General features: G+C 42.9%; 1 protein-coding gene across 2 annotated transcripts in view; it reads left to right on the forward strand.

Moving 5' to 3' along the window:
• INO80D (INO80 complex subunit D) overlaps positions 1 to 20332 on the forward strand; it is a 44900-nt gene extending 24568 nt beyond the window's left edge. For both annotated transcript variants that reach the window (XM_035137759.3, XM_035137777.3), the window contains exons 9-11: positions 438 to 655; positions 2268 to 2425; positions 5594 to 20332. In XM_035137759.3, coding sequence (XP_034993650.3) covers positions 438 to 655; positions 2268 to 2425; positions 5594 to 6765 — 1548 coding nt within the window. In that variant the 3' untranslated portion in view covers positions 6766 to 20332. The remainder of the gene's footprint in view (positions 1 to 437; positions 656 to 2267; positions 2426 to 5593) is intronic.
• Positions 20333 to 22342: the final 2010 nt, after the last annotated feature.

Raw genomic sequence — 22342 nt, forward strand, 5'->3', positions numbered from 1 at the left:
ATCTGAAGGTTATTAACTCATTTGGAAGTAATACCTTCCGTGTGTGCACTTCTGTTCTTCCTGGTGACATGGCATTGTGATGCTCCATGTTGAATGTCCAAGCTGTTTTCAAAGAGAGGTAATTCGACCATTTCCAGCCTTGAGCTCAGATTAACATTCTTTCTCATTCAGTGCCACCCTAAACTTCCTGAAGGCCACATGTTAAACTCGTATGATTTGAATTTGGAAATAGTTTGGTCTGAATGCCCTTTTGATTCTTTTCTGCCAGTGGTACAAAAGGGAGAACGGTTTGCTTAGCATCATGGTTCCCTTTTCAAGGTGTCAGACGTTGTCTATTCTGACTTGCATGCCATAGAGATGTTCACATTTTGGAATGGCGAGGAAAGAAAAGTGCTTCTCAATTCACTGTTGCTGTTTTCAATTCTCGTTCTAAAAAGGATAACTTCTTGAGAGGAGACAGCTCCCGCAAAGTCCAGCACCAGCAGCAGAGGAAACCCAGGAAAAAAACAAAGCCACCTGCTCTTACCAAAAAACACAAGAAGAAGAGAAGGCGAGGGCCACGACGTCCCCAAAAACCGATTCCTCCTGCTGTGCCCCAAGGAAACCTCAGTATGCCCACCAGCGTCTCACTGCCAATGGAGATCTCCCATATACGGTCAGAGCCCAGCTATGATTAATTTTCTAAGTAGACAGCCTAGTGTTGGAAAAGATAGGCCAAGCAAATAAGTATTGGTCCAGATTCAGCTAAATAGTTGTTCTAACAAGAGCCAGAACGAGTGACGCTCGCACAACAGGGCTTTCCTCCCCTTGCACACCCTACTAAATTGGCTCTGCAGGGTTGGGGACCTCCCCCCTGCCTCTGCAATACAGCACATGGCGTTAAGGAGAGGGTATATAATTCTGTCTGGCAAGCAAAAACACTTGCGCTGATAGAACAGTTGCCTTAGTCTACGCTACCTGTATGAGGAATAGGAAAACCAACTCTGAAGTTCTGCACACACTTGCTTGAAAATAAGCCCACTTGAGGACAGTGGGTCTTACATGGCACATAATCCTCTGAATGTTTACTCTCACACAAGTGCTGGGTTATGTAGACATTTTTGGCCAGTCTTTATGACCTAATGTAATATACTTTGCTACTGATCTAATGGCGCTTTTCATGCATTAGAGCTCTCTTCTACCTTCATAAATTGACATACCAAGTCAGAAGACATTTGCTCCAGAATGGTACATTTTTACAGTCCTTAACTGTCCCATTTTATTGAAAAAGCCCAAATAGGTGGCTGATTCACATCTTGAACAAATTAGTGTGAAAGAACTCAGCTTAATTGCTCCTTTCTAGTACTTTAATAAGCCAGTCTAAATAGTAACTGAGCTGGAAGAGCATTATGCAAGTCCCTGGCTGTATTCACACTTGTCTGCAAACTGTGGTTTGAAGGAAGATTGGTTAAAAGTGGGCCTCTCAGACTTTTAATCCAGGGGAAAACTATATCCTGGGTTTCAAAATTGGAGATAACAATTAATTCTTACGATCAAGAGATGTGTGTATGCATTTTCTAGGTCAACTCCCAGAACCTTGGGTCAGGCATCCTCCTTGGAACCAATACTATCACTAAGACCATTGGTGCCCTGGGATGGAGCGATAGTTTCAGAGCAATACAGACATTTCAAGGGTTCCTCTAGAGCTCCCAGCGGAAGTGCAGGCCGAGTTGGGGAATCCCAGCGGATCGTCACTTGCTGCTCATATTTTAGCCAAAAGTGGATAGAGCAGGGGGAGGAATCCCTGCTCCCTGGAAGCATCCAATTTGTTTTAAGTTTCATGGCATGTTGAAAGCCCCTCTTGCATCCTGCTAGTGATATGACCGGCACACAGTTTGGAAATCCCATTTGTGCAGCGATCTCTTCTGTCATAGTATAGTGCTAGCCACACCCCAGCACTGTGTGAGAGTAAACATTCATAGGATTGTGGGCCATGCGTATTCTTGCACCAGCAAGAATATCCCATACCATCTTTTGTGCACCAGCAGAGGTAGAAAAGAGACAGGGCTGTACATAGATCTTAGCTGTAGCCATACCAGATCCTGCAGTAGCTTTATGAATGGCAGCTGCAACGGCTCCATACATTCAGAGTTGAGTTTGGTGAGGGAACAGTTTAAAAAACAAAAAAGGGGGTGGTGGAGAAAGGGTATATGAGCCCCAGAATAGATCAGAGCCCAGCACGGCGCCAGACCAAAGGCCGGAGGTGACTGTCTTTCCTGTTTTTATAGGAGCCCTTCCACACCGGAGCTGAGTACAGATGAGCTGCCAGATGACATCGCCAATGAAATCACAGACATTCCACACGACCTCGAATTGAATCAGGAGGACTTCTCTGACGTCCTGCCACGGCTGCCTGATGACTTGCAAGACTTTGATTTCTTTGAAGGTACCTTCTCTCTCTATTAACTCAGTGCTGTGGCAGGAAATGGCAACATTTTTGACATTCATTTCATTGTTTTTTTTAATTGTACTGTACCATTAAGGAAAATGTGAAAACGTGCAAGGATGAAAAACAGTAGTTCAGATTGCTAGTCAAACTGTCAGTCAGGATTCTATGTGACCATTTTAGGTGTGTCCAAATGACACGTGATTGCCGACATGTGGGTCCTTTTGGACCCGGCAGAGGGATGGGCGTGGTTATGCACATTCGGGAACTGAGAACGGAACCCCTATGCGAAATGGTCTTCGCCCGTACATTGTATTCCTGAATGTCAAGCAGATACTTTTCTCGTTTCAATTGTTCAACCCCATTTTGCAGAGAACTCAAAGGTGTGCAATTATTGCATGATCATATACCCTTAACGCTTTCCTATTCCACAGAGCCATCTGTGGAAAGGATTTTTTAAAATACATAAATATAAACACTGTGTAGCTTTCAGTTTTGTGTTTGTCTAAGCACCAGAATTTGAACTTGGTGATTAGTTTTTGTATTTGTGGGGGAATTTTAAATGTTGCGAATTTGAAGAGACTTAAAAAAAATGTTTAAAGGGCAAGAAACCGGAAAAACCTCCTAAGCAGTTATGACAAGGTTCACCCCAGGTTGTATCCAACACTGCATGGGTGGAGTTCTGCTTATGCAATGGGAATTCCTCCTCCTCCCTGAACCCCAAAATCTGCTCTGGAGGTTCCCCCAAACCCCCTGAAGCAGAATTTGAGGGCCTACAGGGGAGAGCGGGGGGAAGTTTTGTTCTGCAAGTGGAACGACAGTGTTGGATACAAACCCTATGTACCGAAAAAGATTACAAACTTGCTTTTAGGAAGGGCAGCTTTTGAAAGAGAGAGCACAACTATCTAATTACCAGTATATCAGGGGTCAGCAGACTTTTTCAGCAGGGGGCCGGTCCACTGTCCCTCAGACCTTGTGGTGGGCCGGACTATATTTTGAAAAAAAATATGATCGAATTCCTATGCCCCACAAATAACCCAGAGTTGCATTTTAAATAAAAGGACACATTCTACTCATGTAAAAACATGCTGATTCCCAGACCGTCCGCGGGCCGGATTTAGAAGGCGATTAGGCCGCATCCGGCCCCCGGGCCTTAGTTTGGGAACCCCTGCAGTATATTAACTTTGAAAAGATCAAACTTTCTACATTATGACTGAAAAATCCAGGTGTGTTTGTCCATGTTGCTCCATTGCCTAAAAACATAATAATTCCACGCTGCGTTAATCAAATATCTGAAGAACAGACTTTTATCTGGGTATTTTCCTCCAAGTCCTCCTCCCTGGCCCACCTTCTGAACTTAAGGTGGGGGTGACTAAGGACAGGGACTTTTTAGCTCTAGAGCCCTGTCTCTGTAAATCTGTAGGCTCCTCTTGTTTTGTTTTTTTCTGCCATTACTTTAATACCATCCCATTTTCATTTTACAAGCCTGTTTTAACCATCAGTTAATATAATTTTAACATGCTCTTTTTTGAAAACCCTTCTGTGTTTTTTTATTGATGGCTTTCATTGCATGTCTTCCTTTTTTCTTTTTTCTTCAAATGATTTTTATTGATTTTTACACGATCACAAAAAAGCAAACAAAAACAAAATTACAAAAAACAAAAATACAAAACATACAAAACATAAAAAGCAAAACATATTCTTACTATCGTTTTTTAATTAACATTGTTGATTGTTGGGTCCATTTTAAAATCCAAATTAGGCAGTTTTCATATTATTTCTTATATCATTCTAATACATTTTAGCATTAACAATTTACCCTAATCTTGTTTCTAATCTAAAAAACATCAACTATCAGCATTTAAAAATCCAACCGAGTCTCAGGATACCAAATTCTCCAGTAGATAGCATATTACATATTTTCTGCAATGATCCCATGGAAGAAACATAGCACTGACAAATAATGTTCCAATGTACGTTGCTTGTTTTTATTTTATCTGTTGCATTTTCAGTTGAAAGAATGTTGTCTCTAAAACAAAACGATTCTCTGAAGATCTTAATGTCATTTGAGAGGGGAGAGCTTTCTTCTTTGTATTCAACCCACTTAAACTTCCTTTCTGAACTGTGGCAGGCCTTCCCTGTCAGTAATAAAAAGTTTTCCGACCAAGGCCTTGCATGTGCACCGCTCAGTTTTATTTTGTTTTATGCATTTGATGACTTGCAGCAGGCCGTGGCAGAAACAAAGCCTGCTGTTGAGGCAAAATGAAGTGGTAGGAAAGTTCTGCCTTGGCAGCTCTTTCACACATGCAAGTTGCCACTGGGTCATCAAGTAATCAAACTGTCTGTGTGAATATGGCCTTGTTTGGTAGACAAACACTCCAGCCACCCTATGACATGTAAGTTCACGCTAACAGGCTGATAATACTTCCAGTGGGCTGGAAATAAATTCATGCACTCACATATAAAGTTAATTAAACAAATGAACGGCTAAAGTTCAAACTGGATGTTCTACTATCCATGTAAATTACCAATTGCATGAATTGTTTTTGAAGTGGAAGTGCTTGAGGTGCAATACTGATCGTGCCCTTGGGGACCCCGTAAAGAGAACCTCCATCCCTCATCACATTAAAAACCACCACCACCACATCATCCATGCAATTATGTGTAAGGTAAAGGTAAAGGTAAAGGGACCCCTGACCATTAGGTCCAGTCGTGACCGACTCTGGGGTTGCGCGCTCATCTCGCATTATTGGCCGAGGGAGCCGGCGTATAGCTTCCAGGTCATGTGGCCAGCATGACAAAGCCACTTCTGGCAAACCAGAGCAGCACATGGAAACGCCGTTTACCCTCCTGCTGTAGCGGTTCCTACTTATCTACTTGCATTTTGACGTGCTTTCGAACTGCTAGGTTGGCAGGAGCAGGGACCAAGCAACGGGAGCTCACCCCGTCACAGGGATTCGAACTGCCAACTTTCTGATCAGCAAGCCCTAGGCTCAGTGGTTTAACCACAGCGCCACCTGGGTCCCTATTGTGTTTGGTGTGAGGTCTAATTTGGCCATAAGTCTCTAGCGCGTTTAAGCCTCTTGGCAGCTTGTCTCCTAATCCCTTACATCGAATGCACCTACGGGAGGTATGCCAACCGCTTACCATATTTTTAATTTAACGCAGGTAAAAATGGAGACCTCCTCCCTACGACCGAAGAGGCAGAGGAGCTGGAACGGGCCTTGCAGGCTGTGACTTCTCTTGAGTGCCTGAGCACTATAGGAGTGCTCACACAGACAGACGGTGTGCCGGTTCCAGAACTATCGGACAGAGGGATAGGGGTGTTCTCCACGGGTGCTGAAACTTCAGGAATTCAGTCCTTGAGCCGGGAAGTCAACGCGGATCTAGGTGAGCTGCTGAATGGGCGTATAGTGCATGACGAGAATTTCTCTAGCCTGGACCTGGATGATAGCTTGCTCCGCTCTGCTACCTTATCCAACCCACCTACGCCCCTGGCAGGGCAGATTCAGGGGCAATTCTCTGCCCCAGCCAACGTTGGCCTTACTTCTGCCCCTCTGATAAGTCAGAGTGGGCTTGGGGAGAGAGCCTTCCCAGGACAATTTCAAGGACTTCACGATGGCAGCCATGCCTCCCAGAGGCCACACCCTGCCCAGCTGCTAAGCAAGGCAGACGACCTAATCACCTCACGACAGCAATACAGCAGTGACCATTCACACTCCTCACCCCATGGAAGCCATTATGACAGTGAGCACGTGCCGTCGCCCTACAGTGACCATATAACGTCCCCTCATGCCACCTCCTACTCTGGCGATAACTTGGCAGCTACGTTCTCCGCAGAGATGCCCATCATAGCACAGCACCTGCTCCCTTCGCAGCTGGAGGTGCCGCTCGGTGGCGTGGTGAACCCCAGAACTCACTGGGGGAGCCTCCCCGTCAACCTCGGCGACCCTTCTCCGTTCAGCAACCTGCTCGGTGCCGACGGACACCTGCTCTCCACCTCCCTGTCCACGCCACCGAGCACATCGCACTCAGAGACCACGCAGCCTGCCTTCGCCACCGTGACCCCCAACAGCTCCAGCGTGCTCCCGGGGTTGCCGCAGACCAGTTTCAGTGGCATGGGCCCCGGGTCCTCTGAACTCATGGCCTCCACTTCCCCAAAGCAACAGCTCCCTCAGTTCAGCGCCGCCTTTGGCCACCAGCTGAGCTCCCACAGCGGCATCCCCAAGGACCTGCAGCCAAGCCACAGCTCCATAGCGCCTCCCACAGGCTTCACAGTAACAGGTGCCACAGCTACTAGTACCAATAATGCGTCTGCTTCCTTCACCACCTCCAGCTGAGCTCTCGTCTGTCTGCAAATTTCAGGCAGTTGGGGGACCTTACGTTCCCTCTCACCCCACCCTGGCCCACTTCTCTTTTCCTGATTTTTTGTCATCTCCTTTTTAAAGACGTCATTTAAATTTAAAAAAAAAAAGAGGGGGCAAAAAGTCCTGATTCGGTGCAGACCAGGGTTCCCCCATCGCTCTGCTCTGCTCTCTTGATCTTATGTGCTGGTTTCTGTATTGGTGCTCATTTACTCCTGGCAGATTTTGTTATACTTAGCCAGTAAAAATATCCCAGATAAAAAAGAATACAGCACAGATCCCGGATGTAAGTGACCATAGATGAGGAATCTGTGACCCTCTAGGTGTTGCTACGCTTGAGTTCCCATAGTCCTTCACCGCTGGCCATCCTGCCTGCTGCTGGTCCAAACTGGGAGGAGTCCCAGCGACTCTGGAGGGCCGCAGACTCCCTAGTCCTGCCTTAGACCGATAAATGAGAAGTTAGATACAATGGACTCCAGACCCAAAAGTGAGATGATACCTCAAATATAACTAATGCAAGTTCCTAAGGCTCAAATCAGAGTATCCAGTCCTGTGAGCATCTGGGCAAGAGGTGAGGAGTTGATTTATTTCAAAGAATGCAAATGGCACGAAAGGGGGATCAACCTTTTGATTTGGTAACTGGGCACTGCAGACTTAAACCAACACCATAGTTCAATTGTTAATTCTGTCAGCTTAACACTGGGCTCTTAACCTCCTCTGTTGAGTGCAGGGGTTTGTGTGTGTATTTGTGTGTGTGTGTGTGCGTGCGTGTATTTGATGGGTACATGACAGGTTGTCCCCCCCCCCCTTTTCTTTCCTGTTCTGAAAGAGACTATCTTGAAACCAGCGACCGTTCATACTGCAAGCTAATTTGGTTTTTGAAATTGGGTTGAATGGAAGAAAGGATGAATTTGTAGGACATGAGATTGTACTTGTTGGTTCAGAGTATCTATGACAGTGGGGAGTTTTAAATAAAAAATATATATCATTGGTATGTAGAACAGAAAGCAGAACTGAGTACTGTAATGAATTGCAATGGTGTACCTGCTCAGATAAAGCATATGCTAATCCCTAAAGCAGATCTGTTATTATAGTAGTGTTGTTGGGTTGGCACTTTCCAATGGAGCATTACTTTTAACATAGCCAAGTCTCAGCCGGAACTGGCAGAATTGTGTCCTTTTCCCACTCAAACCAATGTGAGATCAGAACTGCTGAGTGATCTTACAAAGTTGTAGCCGTCTCCAGATACTTGATGCTTCTGGGGATCCCTACAGCAGCCGTGAGCCCTTACGGTGCTCCATAATACTTTGGGAATATTTAGATATTTTTAGAAATCTTATGTGCAGAGTGAGGTCTGAGAAGAAAGAACAGGCATGCTAAACAACACAAGCTACCAAAGTTAATAGAAAAAAAGAAAAGTGCTGGTGTTCTCCTATCTCTAATCAGTGGTCTTGCTAATAAATACATTTTCAAAGTCAGAGATTCTACTGTTATCACTTCATGGCCTCTGAAGATCCACAGCAATCAAACTGCAAGGAGTTTGTCAGACTAAGGACTGCTTCCCCCACAAAATGTTCTTTATCAAGCAAGCTACAAGGTCTCTGCTCCACCCCGCCCCCCCTTAAACAGGGCTTGTAGCTGTGCTGTTTCTCAAATGAAAAGTAGATTATGCCATTTATTTCTCATGAAGTCCACTTTTGATCCCTGCAATCATTTCTTGTTTTCTGGAACGGCCCTCTACTCCTAAGAGCAGGGCTTCGTTATATTTTATGGTAAGAGGTTTGGACTGTATATAATTTCATCTACTTTTTATAATATATTTAAAAAGATACGAAGAGAGAAGAAAGGCACACTCTAGTAGAGTATTTTAATTTGGTCTGCTATGGGGGATGAAGAGGGAGCTCAACTTTCTCTTTGTGACTGAAGCAGTTGTTTCCTGTCTAGCTTTTCTATTCTGCTTTCAAATGGTGCTCAAGTGAGAATCTGGTACAGGCATCCTCCTCCTCCCAAACCTTTGGGCAGGGGAGGGTTCCAGGAATTGCCTGTCTGAATCCCATAAATTTGAACTATTGCCTTCTTTTAAAAAGCTGTGCTTATTATTTTGAGAGGATCAGGGAGTTTGCCCCTGGAAATAAAAGTACATGTTGCTGGAAAACATTTTTATGCTTTTTAACCTTGTGAAATCCCTACCCTGCATTTGAAATTGAACTGTATAATAAACATCTGAGTGTGTTCCAAATTATATTTGTAATGTATCTGTTTTAAGTCAGTTAACGAGCTGAAGAAAAGCTCCTTGCATTTTCTTTATTCTACTTTAGTGCACAGTGTATTGTGAAATGATTTCCCCCCTCCAAAAAACAAACAAACAAACAAACAACCCCTGGCTTTTGTGCTAAATAGGAAAGGGGGGGAAAGCCCTGTTCAGTTCCCCCCTGTTTTGTTTCCAATCAAATTGAATAAGTGATTAGCTCTCACAGGAAAGTGAATTGGTTTGACAAACTACAAAACTTATTTAAAATATCATTTGGTGCTGTATTATTCCAGTATCTGAAAATACGGCAGGATGATTGGAATCTGAAGACTAGTGTTTTCTGTGCATGTGCAAGGGCTTTTCAGCCTCCCCATGCCTGTTGCAGCCTCTTAAAAAGTTTGGGGGACCTTCCGAGACCACATTCCATGCAATTTGAGAGGTTGCTTCCAGAAGGCAAAATGCACAGGCTGGGAATGCAAAACAGACCAGTTGCAAAATTTGCAGCAAACCTTTCTGCTACTTCTCAGTGATGTTCACAGCCTGTCTTTAAAAAGAAGCCAGCATGGTTCTTTCTGCTCACATTCAGGGCAAAATCCTGCACGTATAACTTAACGCAAAAACACCAGTCTTCTGCATGTGACATAGTGGGAAAATACGCGAGGCTACAGCAGGTAGATACACATCTAGGTGGAAGACAGACTATAATCCAGTCAGGTTTGGAAGCGTGGGTTAGGGTTAGCCCTGTTTTGATCTCACAGCAGGATTTTGCAGTTTCCATATTTCCCTTAAGGAAATACCATTGTTCGTCTCAAAAGTGTCTTGCAACAGATCCTGTTTCTCCATTGCATTTTCCTAATGCTGCTTATGTTACTAATATCTTCCCTTTCAAAACATTGCCCCTTGTGTTCTCTTGTAGTTAAATTATGGGCCACAAATGTACTGCACGGATAATTTCTTTATAATCTGTATTGTTAGAGGCTGGAATTTTCAAGGTTCCTAGCAAAATTTGGTTTATGACTCTTTCACTTTTATTTCACATCTCTTGTTCTTGTGAATTCGTTTTCTTTTAAGGAGTTTGATTGCATCTAGTGTCATGACATGAGTTTCATTAATCGAGAACATGATGTTTCCATATGTGGTTAAGCAAGGTGATGTGCGAGGATAAAATCCTGTAAAAGTAATTTCCCTGTAAAGTAGGAATGTCCCTCGGGGACGTCATTTCAGAAAGTTTAATGAAATCGCTTGAAAAGAATGCCTGCTAAAGGTGTGGTGCTTGTATGAACCCCCCAAATCTTTACTCCAGGATGCTTAACTGTTTGTTGGTTCTCAATAAACCCTGCCTTATGAACAAAGACAAATAGTAACGTTTAACACACCTACTGTTTGTGTAAGCTAGTATTTTATGCATTAAGAAAAAGATAGAGGTTAGAGTCAGTGGTTCTCTCCTCTTGATATCCAGGTTTGAAAGTAAGAACTTATTAACTTGCTTTATTTTATGTCTGTTGTAAACGATCTGCTGCGTGAACCCCTGTTTTTTTTTGGTTGTGTACATCGCAGCTTTCCAGTTTAGAACTAAGAACACGTGGTAAATGCATAAGAAAGGAACCTGCTTTGCATTGCCACTGGAGGGCAGCATAAGGAAGGTTTTTTCCCCTCCCTCTACACAGTCTATAATTATGAAATAATCTTTCCTAGAATGTGAGAGAACTAGAGTGAGAAAACTCAGGGCTGAAAAAAGAGAAAAATAATAATAATAATTCAGTGCAACTCTTCTTTTCTAACCCCTAATAACACACATGCATGTATGTGTTCACACACACACACACACACACACACACACACACACACACACACACACACTCTGCAAATTGTATGAGCTGGATTAATACATTGAACTTGGTCTGCTGGTGTGTCTTCACCGTCTTGTTGGTTGGTGGGCCCCCCATTTTTTTTTAATCCCACAGTCAGCTCACTCCTGGATTTTAGCATCTTTAAGAAAACAAATAAATTAGGAAATGGATCCAGCCTGAAAAGATGGTCAGTTATGTTATGCTAAGGAGTATCTCGTTTCTGTTTGAACCAGAGGTTTGAACCAGTTTCTCTGAATGGTGATGATCACTGTCCAGTTTTGGGCATGTCTCAGGGATTCCTTATGGAAATAAAGGCAGTTAAAAATAAAAGTAGTTGCGAAAAAGAAATTTTTGCAGGAGAAGTGTCATCGAAGCATGGGCACCAGAAAGTGACTTCGTTTCTGGGTCTCATGGCCTGGTGGCTGTTCTCTTGTGGGAGCTGTGCTCAAGTCCACCGTATAGAATATTCCCCCCACCCCACCCCATGATGCTTAGCTTTAAGCTTTAATTTAAGGACACCCCCTTCCCTTCCCTTTCCTCCCTGCCTGCACCACGCGTGTTCAGAATACTTATTGTAGATTTTTAAGAGAAAAGGTATATTAATTTATGCTATTAACATCACCTCATAAATTATAAGTTTTATACTAAAAAGCTATTGAGTGTAATGAATTATGTTGCATATGTGTTTTAATAGCTATGAAATGATACACATTTTTTTTTATATAAAAAGAAGAAGAACAATTTGCCCTTACTCACCCTCAACGAAGCACCTTTTTTACACTGGAACTCTGCCGTGTCAAGGTGTACAGCTATTCTTTGCTACCTTGCAGATATAAATATATAAATAAAATCTAAAACATATAAGGGGGGGATGGTATCTCGCATTGACAAAACATAAAACCCTTCTTGACCCATTTATTCTTCCTCTTGAGGACGTTTGTTATTCTGCAATAATTTTATCTGTGGTTTGTACCTATGATGGTTAGGGGCTTTTAGTTTACAGGGTAAATCCAATTACTGCAGCTGGGAGTTGCGAACCAAGTTTGTAAGACTCCCTTCCCCTTGACCTTCAAATATATTCATTTTCAGTTAGCTCTGCAAGTTGGAAGTTCAAAGGTTGAAATGTTAAAATCTAGGGATCCGCAGTGTCTTATTCAGGAAATCCCCCCCCCTCCGTTCCTCTCAAAGGAATTCCCACTGTGACTTATAAATAGAACTTAGGTATCTTTTGTGCACGTATGTTTACTGTATACACACAAAATATGCATTGGGGGGAACTGTATGTGTGATACATGAATGTGTATCTTGTATGTAGGTTACGGGGCTTTTTCCGTTTTCGTTTTGCTTTGTAAAGAGAAAAGTAGTTGAGGGGTGATAGAATATATCGTGGAAATGTGATCCCTTAGTTGGGGCTCCTCTTGTGCTCACCGTTGTTCAAATAACCAAACTACATACAGTTTTCCTGTTCCAAGGCTAACTCTGATATCATGTTGCTCGTTTGCTTGGTTTGTTTTCTAATCTCTTGACTCCCAACTGCATTGAGCCCCGTTTAAATGACAGAAAATGCCGTTTTTCCAAGACAGCCTTTTACAAATTTAGATAAATAAAGCACGTGCTGATGAAGGAGAATTTAAAATGGATATATATCTAGTATATCTAGTGGGAATGTCAGCCATGGGAACCTACTTGTACTACGTCAGGGTAGTTCTAGAGTTTTCTTCCTCCCGTTTTTAAACACTGTCCTTGTTATCAGGTTATTTTGAACCCTCATGGTAGATGGGTTTTTGTCTCCATATTAGATGTTCACATCAAAGCTCTATATAGTGTATTTCAGAAGGAGATAACACGTGTCTGGAAAATGCTTGGTTGGGGCTTTTATACAGGACTGATGCTACTTTCAACCCCAAAGAACCCTACTCTAATAGCCATTTTAGTTATTGATAATTTGAGGGGACTGGAATTCTTACTTGGGCCAGTGTGGGTGTAACTCTGGCTCCTTGCTAACCATGGTTTGCAGAAGGCTGTGCACATTTCTTTCCCCCCTGACACATCCCATCGTGGAGAAAAGTTGCATGCCTCACCTCCTTTCATGGTATTTAAGCAGTTTGTCAGCACCGGTACTGCTCACTGTTAAGGCACATCCAGGATTTGCCTTGAGACAGGTTCTCAAACTCACTTTGAGGTACCCTTTCCGATTCTAATTTAAAGGAAACTGCAGATAGCCTTAACCACAAAAAAAGCATGTGGTTTGCACGTAACACTAAACACAAATATGTGGTTTGCATGTAACACTAAACTGTAACATTTTGTGCACGATCTAGCTCTCTTCTCCTCCAGCACAGGCACAAGAACGAGGCTGGAAGCATCTGCTTCCATTTTCAACCAACTGCAGTTTGTAAATCATCTGATTGGGATGATCATATCTTGACTTAATAAGCCGAGAAATGAACTAGCCTCTTGCCCATGTACACAGCCTTTTCATTCCACAGTTTAAGCAACCATACCAGGAAGGTTCTAATTAACCTCAGTTTCCTCTTTTGTCCAAACGGAGAAACTCTTGTTAGCAGCTTCAGAACAAATGAGGAGCTTAAACCATGGTCTGGAGATGGTTTAGGATCCTGGCTTGTTCTGAAGCTAATAACCGGAGTTTTCCAGTTTGAATAAAGCAGGAAACTACGGTATGTTTAATTAGAGTCTTCCTGAAGAAAAAAATTAATGGGGCTGTGGATGCAGACAAAAACATTCATATCTTGGCTTATCGAGATACAGACATCTGAAATGGGTCAATGACAAACCCCCAATAAATTGGAAGGGAGGAGCTACGTGCCTGGACAAAATACGTACTTATATCTTGACTTACTAAGCCAAGATAGGATCATCCAAATATGGCCAGTGTTCAAATCTGGAACAGTAGTAAGTATTGTTTTAATCAAGCCAGAATTATGAATCGTAAAATCACAGAACTGTAGAATTGGAAGGGATCCCTCTGCCCCAAGGGTCATCTAGTCCAACCCCCTGCAATGCCAGAATCTCAGCTAAAGCATCCATGACAGATGGCCATCCAATCTCTGCTTGAAAACCTCCAAGGAAAGAGAGTCCACCATCTTCCAAGGGAATCCATTACACTAAAGTTATTCCTGATGTTAGTTGGAATCTCCTTTCTTGTAACTTGAAGCCATTGTTCCGGGTCCTACCCTCTTACGCAGCAGAAAACAAGTTTGCTCCATTCTCCATGTGACAGCCCTTTATATATTTGAAGATGGCTATCATATGTGACACTGTGGTCTAAACCACTGAGCCTTGGGCTTGCCGATCAAAAGGTTGGCGGTTCAAATCCCCACGACGGGGTGAGCTCCCGTTACTCGGTCCCTGCTCCTGCCAACCTAGCAGTTCAAAAGCACACAAAAAAGTGTAAGCAGATAAATAGGTACCACTCCGGCGGGAAGGTAAACAGCGTTTCTGTGCAGTGCTCTGGTTTCGGTGTTCTGTTGCGCCAGAAGCGGCTTAGTTATGCTGGCTACATGACCCGGAAAAACTCTGCGGAGCAGACAAACGCTGGCTCCCTCAGCCTGTAAAGCGAGATGAGCCCTGCAGCCCCAGAGTCATTCACAGCTGGACTTAACTGTCAGGGGTCCCTTTATCTTTACCTATCATATCCCAGTCTCCTCTTAACCAGGCAAAAAGTACCCAATTCTCTTTGTTCCTCATAAGGCTTGGTTTCAAGCCCTTGATCATCTTGGTCACCCTCATCTGCACACATTCCAGATTGTCAACATCCTTCATAAATTGTGACATCCAGAACTGGACACAGTACTCCAGGTGGGGTCTGACCAAGGCAGAAAAGAGCAGAACTATTACTTCTCTTGATCTGGACACCACTGTTGATGCAGCCTAGAATAGCATTAACTTTTTCTTTTCTTTTTTGCTGTTGCATCACACTGTTGACTCATGTTAAGCTTGTGGTCCACTATGGACCCCTAGATCCTTTTCATAAGCCAGGTGTCCCCCATCTTATATGTGTGAGCTGCTGCTTCCTGCTTATGTGTAGAACCTTACATTTGTCCCTATTGAAATCCCGATTCTGTCCTCAGCAGTGTTGGCTACCCCTCCCAGTTCAATGTCACCTGCAAATTGGTTGTACATCCCCTCAGTTCCTTCATCCAAGTTGTTTATAAAGATGTTGCAGAGCAGTGTGCCCAGGTCAGAACCGTGCGGCACTGCACTTGTCACTCCCCCCCCCCCCCGGATTGAGCGCTCTTTGGGTTCTGTCAGTCAACCAGACAACCTGACAAAATCCACCTGAGTTACTTTGTCCAGTCTATATTTTACCAATGACTCCACAAGAATATGATGGGGGACTTGTGTCAAAAGTCTTACTGTAGTGAAGATACACTACATCCACAGCATTCCCCTGATCTACCAAACACCCAACTCTATGAAAAAGAAATGAGATTTGTCTGGCATGACTTGTTTTTGAGAAACCCATGCTGGGCTTTTGTAATCGCAGAATACTCTTCTAAGTGCTCAAAGACTGTTCAATTATCTGTTCTACAACCTTTTCCTGGTATCGATGGCATGCTCACTGGCTGGTAGTTCCTGGGGTCTTCTTTGTCCCCCTTTTTGAAGAACATTTGCCTGCTTCCAGTCTGCAGGTACCTCACCTGTTCTTTTCCTATCTTGGGCTTCAGCCCCCTCCTTACATCATTTATTCTGTTGTCACCAGGTTGGCCATCACTTTCCTTTTGGGCGAAGACAGAGGCAAAGTAGGTGTTGAGCAGTTCCGCCTTCTCTCTGTCACCCAATAGCATTTCTCTGCCTTCTTCACACAGAGGATTTACCACTTGCTTGTTCTTCGTCTTACTTCTTCTGAGCCTGCGTGACATTCATCCTGTAACTGTTGGCTACTTGTGTATGCTTCTTATTTGTGATTTCCCATTTCTTCCACTTCCTATATATGCCCTTCTTAAATCTCCTCTCATCTCTAAGCTCCTTATGCAGCCAAACACACTGGATTCTTTAGGTGCCTTCCACTTTCCCTTCTTGTTGGACTTGTCTGCCTTTGTGCCTTCAATATTTCACCTTTAAGAAACTCCCATCCATATCGGAGTCCCTTCTCTTTGAGTATTTCTGACCACAGGACGTGAGCTTTATGAAATCAGCCACCTTAAACCCCAGAGTGCACGTCCGACTACTTCAGACATTGTCTGAAATTGACTTGTTTCAATAAGCATTAACTATATGCTAACCATGGTTTTGTCCAGCTTCAGAAATGATGACAAATCACAGTTTGTTGAAAGTGGAATCAAATACCTCTGATCATTTTCTCTCAGCTGTGCCGGAAGGGGGAAAGAAAGCACCCACGTCTGAGGATCGTGCATGTAAGAATGAATTATGGTCTAGTGTTTTTAAACACAGCTTTTTAAAGTGCTGAAAGACAGCTTAAGTGCTGTAAAAGGATATTGGGGGCGGGGTCGCTCTAGGGAGTAGGAAGGTTGTGGGGAGGGAAAGTGTGTCCCAAGGCCCATTCTTGATGTTGCTAGTTTCACTTAGCAGCCAGCCAGTACTGCATCTGCAATGGTCCGTAAAGTGTGCGTAAGAGACCCAAACCATTTTCGCTCAGTCCTTTTTCTCATTTGGATACACAAAACTGTAATATCCAAGCTGTAAAACAGCTATGCCTTCTATGCTGCAAAGTTTCTGGTGCTGTGAAAATCATTGTCATTAAAACATCTCCATTCACCCAAATTACTCTTCCTACACACATGTATATTACAGGGTTTCTGAGGACAGATTTCATTGCAAAACAGGAGATATATATATATTTCTTAAGCCTGATCCCGCCCCCCACTTTCAATACCCCCCCCCGATTATTTTTATGAACATCATATTCCTTGTACATATGCATGCAGCGAGAAGAGGAAATGTGGGGTTGTTTATGGTCTTTGCTTCCTGTGAGCTGGAGAACATGGGAAGTACCAGAGTAAATTTATTTATGGAGAAGTGTAGACTCCTTTTGTGTATACCTGTACAGAGAGTTGTATATCAGATGTGGCATCAGTTTGCTGAATGTGGAATTGCCCTTTCCATGTAGAAAAGATAATATGAATGTGAGACTTCTAATTCTATAGCTGTGTGTGCATATTTGTGTCCACATGCGAGATATACATGCGGCACACATATACAAGATAGGTTATAATGAGTATGTGTCTGGGATAAAGCTCTACGTGTAGAAAGCTGAAATTTTAGTTCCATTTGAGGGGGTTTGGGATGACTTAAAACTACTGCTTGATGGCCACTCCTTTTGTTCGCATGGACTTCTCTGTTGGTATTTGCCTTTGTTTCTAATATGAAAGCCCTCTAAGCTACCTTCCAGATTCCCTCCTCCTTTTCCATAGCTCTGTCCCTCCCCTCAGTGCCCCCTCTTTTATCTGGCCCTGTCCCAGTCCTGACAAACCAGACAGGAGCTCCCACTCATACGGTCCAAGTTAAGTCCAGTCTTGCTTAAAACAGCTAATTTTAAAGCCAGTCACTTTAACCAATCAACTTTTTTTATTTATTTTCAAAGCACATGTCTTGTTGGTTTATTATGCCAAAGCATAAATAAACCCAAATATATATATTCAGTTCGGACACTGAGATCCAGCACCGAGGGCCTTCTGGCGGCTCCCTTATTGCGAGAAGTGAGGTTACAGGGAATCAGACAGAGGGCCTTCTCGGTAGTGGCACCCGCCCTGTGGAACGCCCTCCCAGCAGATGTCAAGGCAATAAACAATTATTTTACATTTAGAAGACAACTGAAGGCGGCCCTGTTTAGGGAAGTTTTTAATGTTTGATGCTGTACTGTTTTTAATATTCGGTTGGAAGCCGCCCAGAGTGGCTGGGGAAACCCAGCCAGATGGGCGGGGTATAAATAATAAATTATTATTATTATTATTATTATTATTATTATTATTATTATTATTATTATCATCTATAGTCTTGTGCAAATATATTGAGAAACTCCTTCGTTTCCTTCAGGGCGTGCAAGAGAGTGGCCTGTTTCCTCTTAAAATCCCCAGTTCTTACAGAGACCTACTAAATACATTGCTTGGGGTGTTGGAAGTTGACCTGAAATTCCACCTTGAATGGAGGCAATATAAAGTCTGGGTCATTGATATTTAATATGGTTCAGTTTAGTGTTACACAGCTGCTTGTCTGCAAATATGTTCTTCATATTAGACCCTCTTGTGTTCGTTTTAAACTAAAGACCTGTTCGTATGGCCGAAAAGATTAAGCAGGACAGGGATGATTCAGAATGTACATCATTACAGCGGGTCTCATCCTAGTGGTCCATGGCTTATCTATCTTTATTTTTCAGCACATGACAAAGGATGCATGCAGAAAGGAGAGCTCAGTTGCGTTAACTGTCCAGTGAACCACTTTCCTATGCAGCCAGATGTAATTCACCTTAAGCTTTAAATGTTGAGCCAAACGGTCATGGAAAAATCACCTCTAAATTGGATTTCTGTAGTTCTCAATAGACGATCCAGCCCGTTCCATAGCATATAAATCTCACTAAAATTCATAACCAGTTCTGAAGTACAATGACCCCTTTACATTTGCTGGGCTTCAATGCTCAGGGCTTCCCATCTAATCTGTATCTCCCCCCCCCGGGCATTAAAAGTAACTTCTGGCCCCCGACATCCCTTGTGTCCATGCGCAACAAAAGAGTCAATATTGTAGGGCTAAATGTTTCTGTATTTGTAAATGTATATATTAAAAACACACTATTTCAGGGCATAAATATATATATGTGTATGCAATTCCCCTCCCCCCTATCTCATTCTAAATTCATGAATACATGAGATAGACTATAGCTATGTTTTATATGGATTTTGGTCCAATTCTGACATTTAGCAAAATGCTGTCCCATCTGGAGTAGCCGAGCTGCAATTGCAGTTATATGTCATAAATGAAAGAAGAAAATATTTATAATGATCAAAAGCCATTTGAAATTGTCTCTTAACAAGGAATTTGATTTGTTAACTCCTGGTGTCAAAAAGGAAGGTGCCTGTTTCTTAGTGTGGGATCCTGTTGATTGTAATAGATTGCCTTTCATTTGAACCCTATTTTTAAAATGGTAAAAGATTTGCATTTTGCTGTGAAGAGTTTCCCTCCAAATTTTCCTACAATCGGCATGCTTCCATCAACGTATTCCTTGCACATTTATTAGCATTGGTTTCAATGAGGAGATGGTATATTTTGATGCCTCTACAGGAAAACAATATTGCCTCCTTGTTCTACCGCAATTAGCAACCCTTTCAAGGGTGCGATTATTTTTTATTTTTTTCAAAGAAATGTCGCAAATGAGTCACACTTTTTATTCAGTCGGAAAGTTCTTCCGTGAGAACCGTTTCTAAGAATTTCTGGGCCCGTTTTTCTACACCATACTGTTTCGTAGCTCTCTTTTCCTACGTCCAAACTGAATGGACGAGTGTGTTTAGGTACAAAATGGGAGGGGTGGGGATTTAAGAACACACGTTTAAAACACGGCCGGTTTGAGCCGTTCAAAGCCAAAATACCTTTGCAATCCAGATGAAGCTGGAAAGGAGGAAGTAATCAAATAATTGGGCTGGCCGGGAAACTAAGGAAAGGGGCGCTCTCGTCTATTCTTAAAGGTTGTCCTAGAAAAAGTGGGCATTTGTGTCATTTTAAAGCTAATGTCCTTAACAGCTTGATATCAGAAGAAGCCTCCTAACACAACCGCTTTGTGGCAGCCATTCGTAATACGGAAGAAGTTGCAGTGGGAAAAGCAAGGTGAGGTAGCAGCGCGTTGTGGGTGGTTACTCCTGCACGGTAGCAAGGATTAGCAGCCTACGCCCATGCGTTCCCATCCCCAGTACCTGCTGATTTGTCTTTTTCTTAGCGACGAAAACCTTTAAGCAACCGCTTAACGGGAAGCTACTCACTTGACCTGGCATGCACGCACACACACAAAAAAACCGCAGATCCAAATACGAGTGGATGGGGACAATCGAGAACGACACCTGTATCCCTGACAAATTCCAGCGAGGCTAGAAACCCGCATCTTAACACAATTTTCAAGGCAGCATTCCAGAGGTGGGTCATGAGGCTGCCCTTTGTGCTCTCCTTTTAAATGGGAAGACTCACATGTTCCTCTTACTTCTCAATGAATGTACTGTATTACCATTAAAAAGAGAAAAGGAAAAAAAGAATCAATGAAAATTATAAGATTGGTCTCCTTTGGTTATCTGGTCCTTGTTTTAATTGGTTTAAGGGTTTTTTGTATACAGAAGTTTACATTTTTATGTATATTCTTGTGTAAAAACGGATGTAATATGTGTATAAAACACTGGTATGTATTATCTGTATATAGTGTGAGAAAATGATTTTTTCTTTCTTTCTTTCTTTTGGATGTATTAATAAATCTTGCTGTGAAGTAGCCTTGGTTTATTTTATTAGAGCGAAAACTTCACCTAAAGGATTTATTAGCTGCTACTTTGAAGGCCAATCGTATTGCTCTGGATAGCAGTGCTCAGAATATGCATAATGTACAAGCCATGCATTGGTAAGTGATGATATCAAAGAATCCTATGTATGTGGCCTCCAACTCCCTTGTGGGAGTCCTCACGGAATCCCGAGCATTTGGGGTTTCATTATTTTCTTTTGTTTCCCCCCAAATTTCTACCCCTCAGGAGAAGAACCTGGAAAATGTATGGGCAAATGTTACGTTCTTGCACAAAGGGCTCATCTCAGGAGCATGTAATACAATACAGATTAGCTATAGCGGTTCAAAGCAAGAGGCATTTTTACTCCATGAGAGATTATAAAAGGCTGAAATGAACATGATTTTTAAAACCCAGGTGAATAAAAGCGCTTGAAACATTTATACACATTATGCAGACTCGTCTGTTTTGCTCAGCTCCTTCCCGTTGCAGAACTTTAGCAGCCCCACATTTCTGGTGTGATACTGAGCTGAAGTTTCAAAATGATCTTGAATTTTCAGTGGCTGCCTAGCTGCCATCTTCACCGTAACATATTCCAAAACTCTGAGAACAATTTTGCCAGCTCCCCACAACCTTTTGGTAGAATAAATAGTTCTACGTCCACACATGCCATAGCAAGTATCTGGTACAGTGGTACCTCGGTTTATGAACACAATTGATTCCGGAAGTCTGTTCATAAACTGAAGCGTTCATAAACTGAAGCGAACTTTCCCATTGAAAGTAATGGAAAGTGGATTAATCCGTTCCAGATGGGTCCACAGAGTACTCAACCTGAAGCGTACTTAACCCGGAGCATGGGTGTAATTGGTTCCAGAAGTCTGTTCATAAACCGAAGCGAACTTTCCCATTGAAAGTAATGGAAAGTGAATTAATCCGTTCCAGATGGGTCCGCGGCGTTCGTAAACCAAAAATTCGTAAACCGAGGTGTTCATAAACCGAGGTTCCACTGTATAGCTGTAGCCGCTGCCTCTGTTTATTCTGAAAAGAAACTGGGTGGTGACCAATGATAGATTTATCTCTGTCATTCAGACATACAGTACAAGTCAATTGAGAGTTCAATGAGTTCTAGAATGAACTTTCTAACTGCTGAAGTTCGTTCTGTAACATCATGGACTCGTGTTGGTACAAATCAAATTTTGAGGGGACTGGAAATTGCTGAATGCTGCAATCTTGAATGTTTCAATTTCTGCCTGGGACTAGAGTGCATTGTGCTGCAAAGTCAGGGCCTGTGCAGTAGCAGCAGCCATTCCAGGATTGTCCCTTTTGTGCTTTTCAGTTTGGTGAGCTGTAAGTTCTCAGAAGACATGTTTCTGAGGAAACGTGTGATTTACCCACCCCCACCCCCAATCTACTTAGAAAAAAGCCATTTTTGCAGAATATTCTCCTAATCGCCTCCACCATTTATTTCATTTGCCAGGGGAAAGGGGGCGGCGGCGGCGGCAGTGAGCTGCCATTTCCCTCCCAGAATGCTCTGGTGTGATGCTGGGTCCAGGCCAGTGTGGAGAATGCAAAATGGTGATGCTTGCAGCATCAAAAACTCCCAAACCTTGGGGTGGAGGGAAGCCGTGCTGCTTCTAATAGCAAATTCTACTGCCAAGAAACTTGGACAGTTTTGCCTCCCCCTGCATAAATTCAGTGGACCAGTCTCTCCACATTCTCAGCCCACAAATATGGTGGAGAATTTCAAGAGGCCATTTGTGGGAAGCTTCATTTTCGGATTCCTTCTCTAGGCCTCAGTCTGCACTCAAAGCTGCGCTGCTCCATCTGGTGCTTAATGAACATTTCAAGAGATTTTTTTTTTTACTGCGTTCTTTTGTTTAGTTTTAGTCAGAAGTGAGGGAAAAGTGGTATTAATCCAGCAGGCCCTTCAAATTCTTTTTCATGCGGACATCCACTTACTTTGTGTCAAATGGGAAGTAAGCACAGAGCTGTGTGATGTTCAGAAA

This window comes from Zootoca vivipara, chromosome 1 (genome assembly GCF_965207765.1).
Source record: "Zootoca vivipara chromosome 1, rZooViv2.hap1.1, whole genome shotgun sequence".
Lineage (NCBI taxonomy): Eukaryota > Metazoa > Chordata > Lepidosauria > Squamata > Lacertidae > Zootoca > Zootoca vivipara.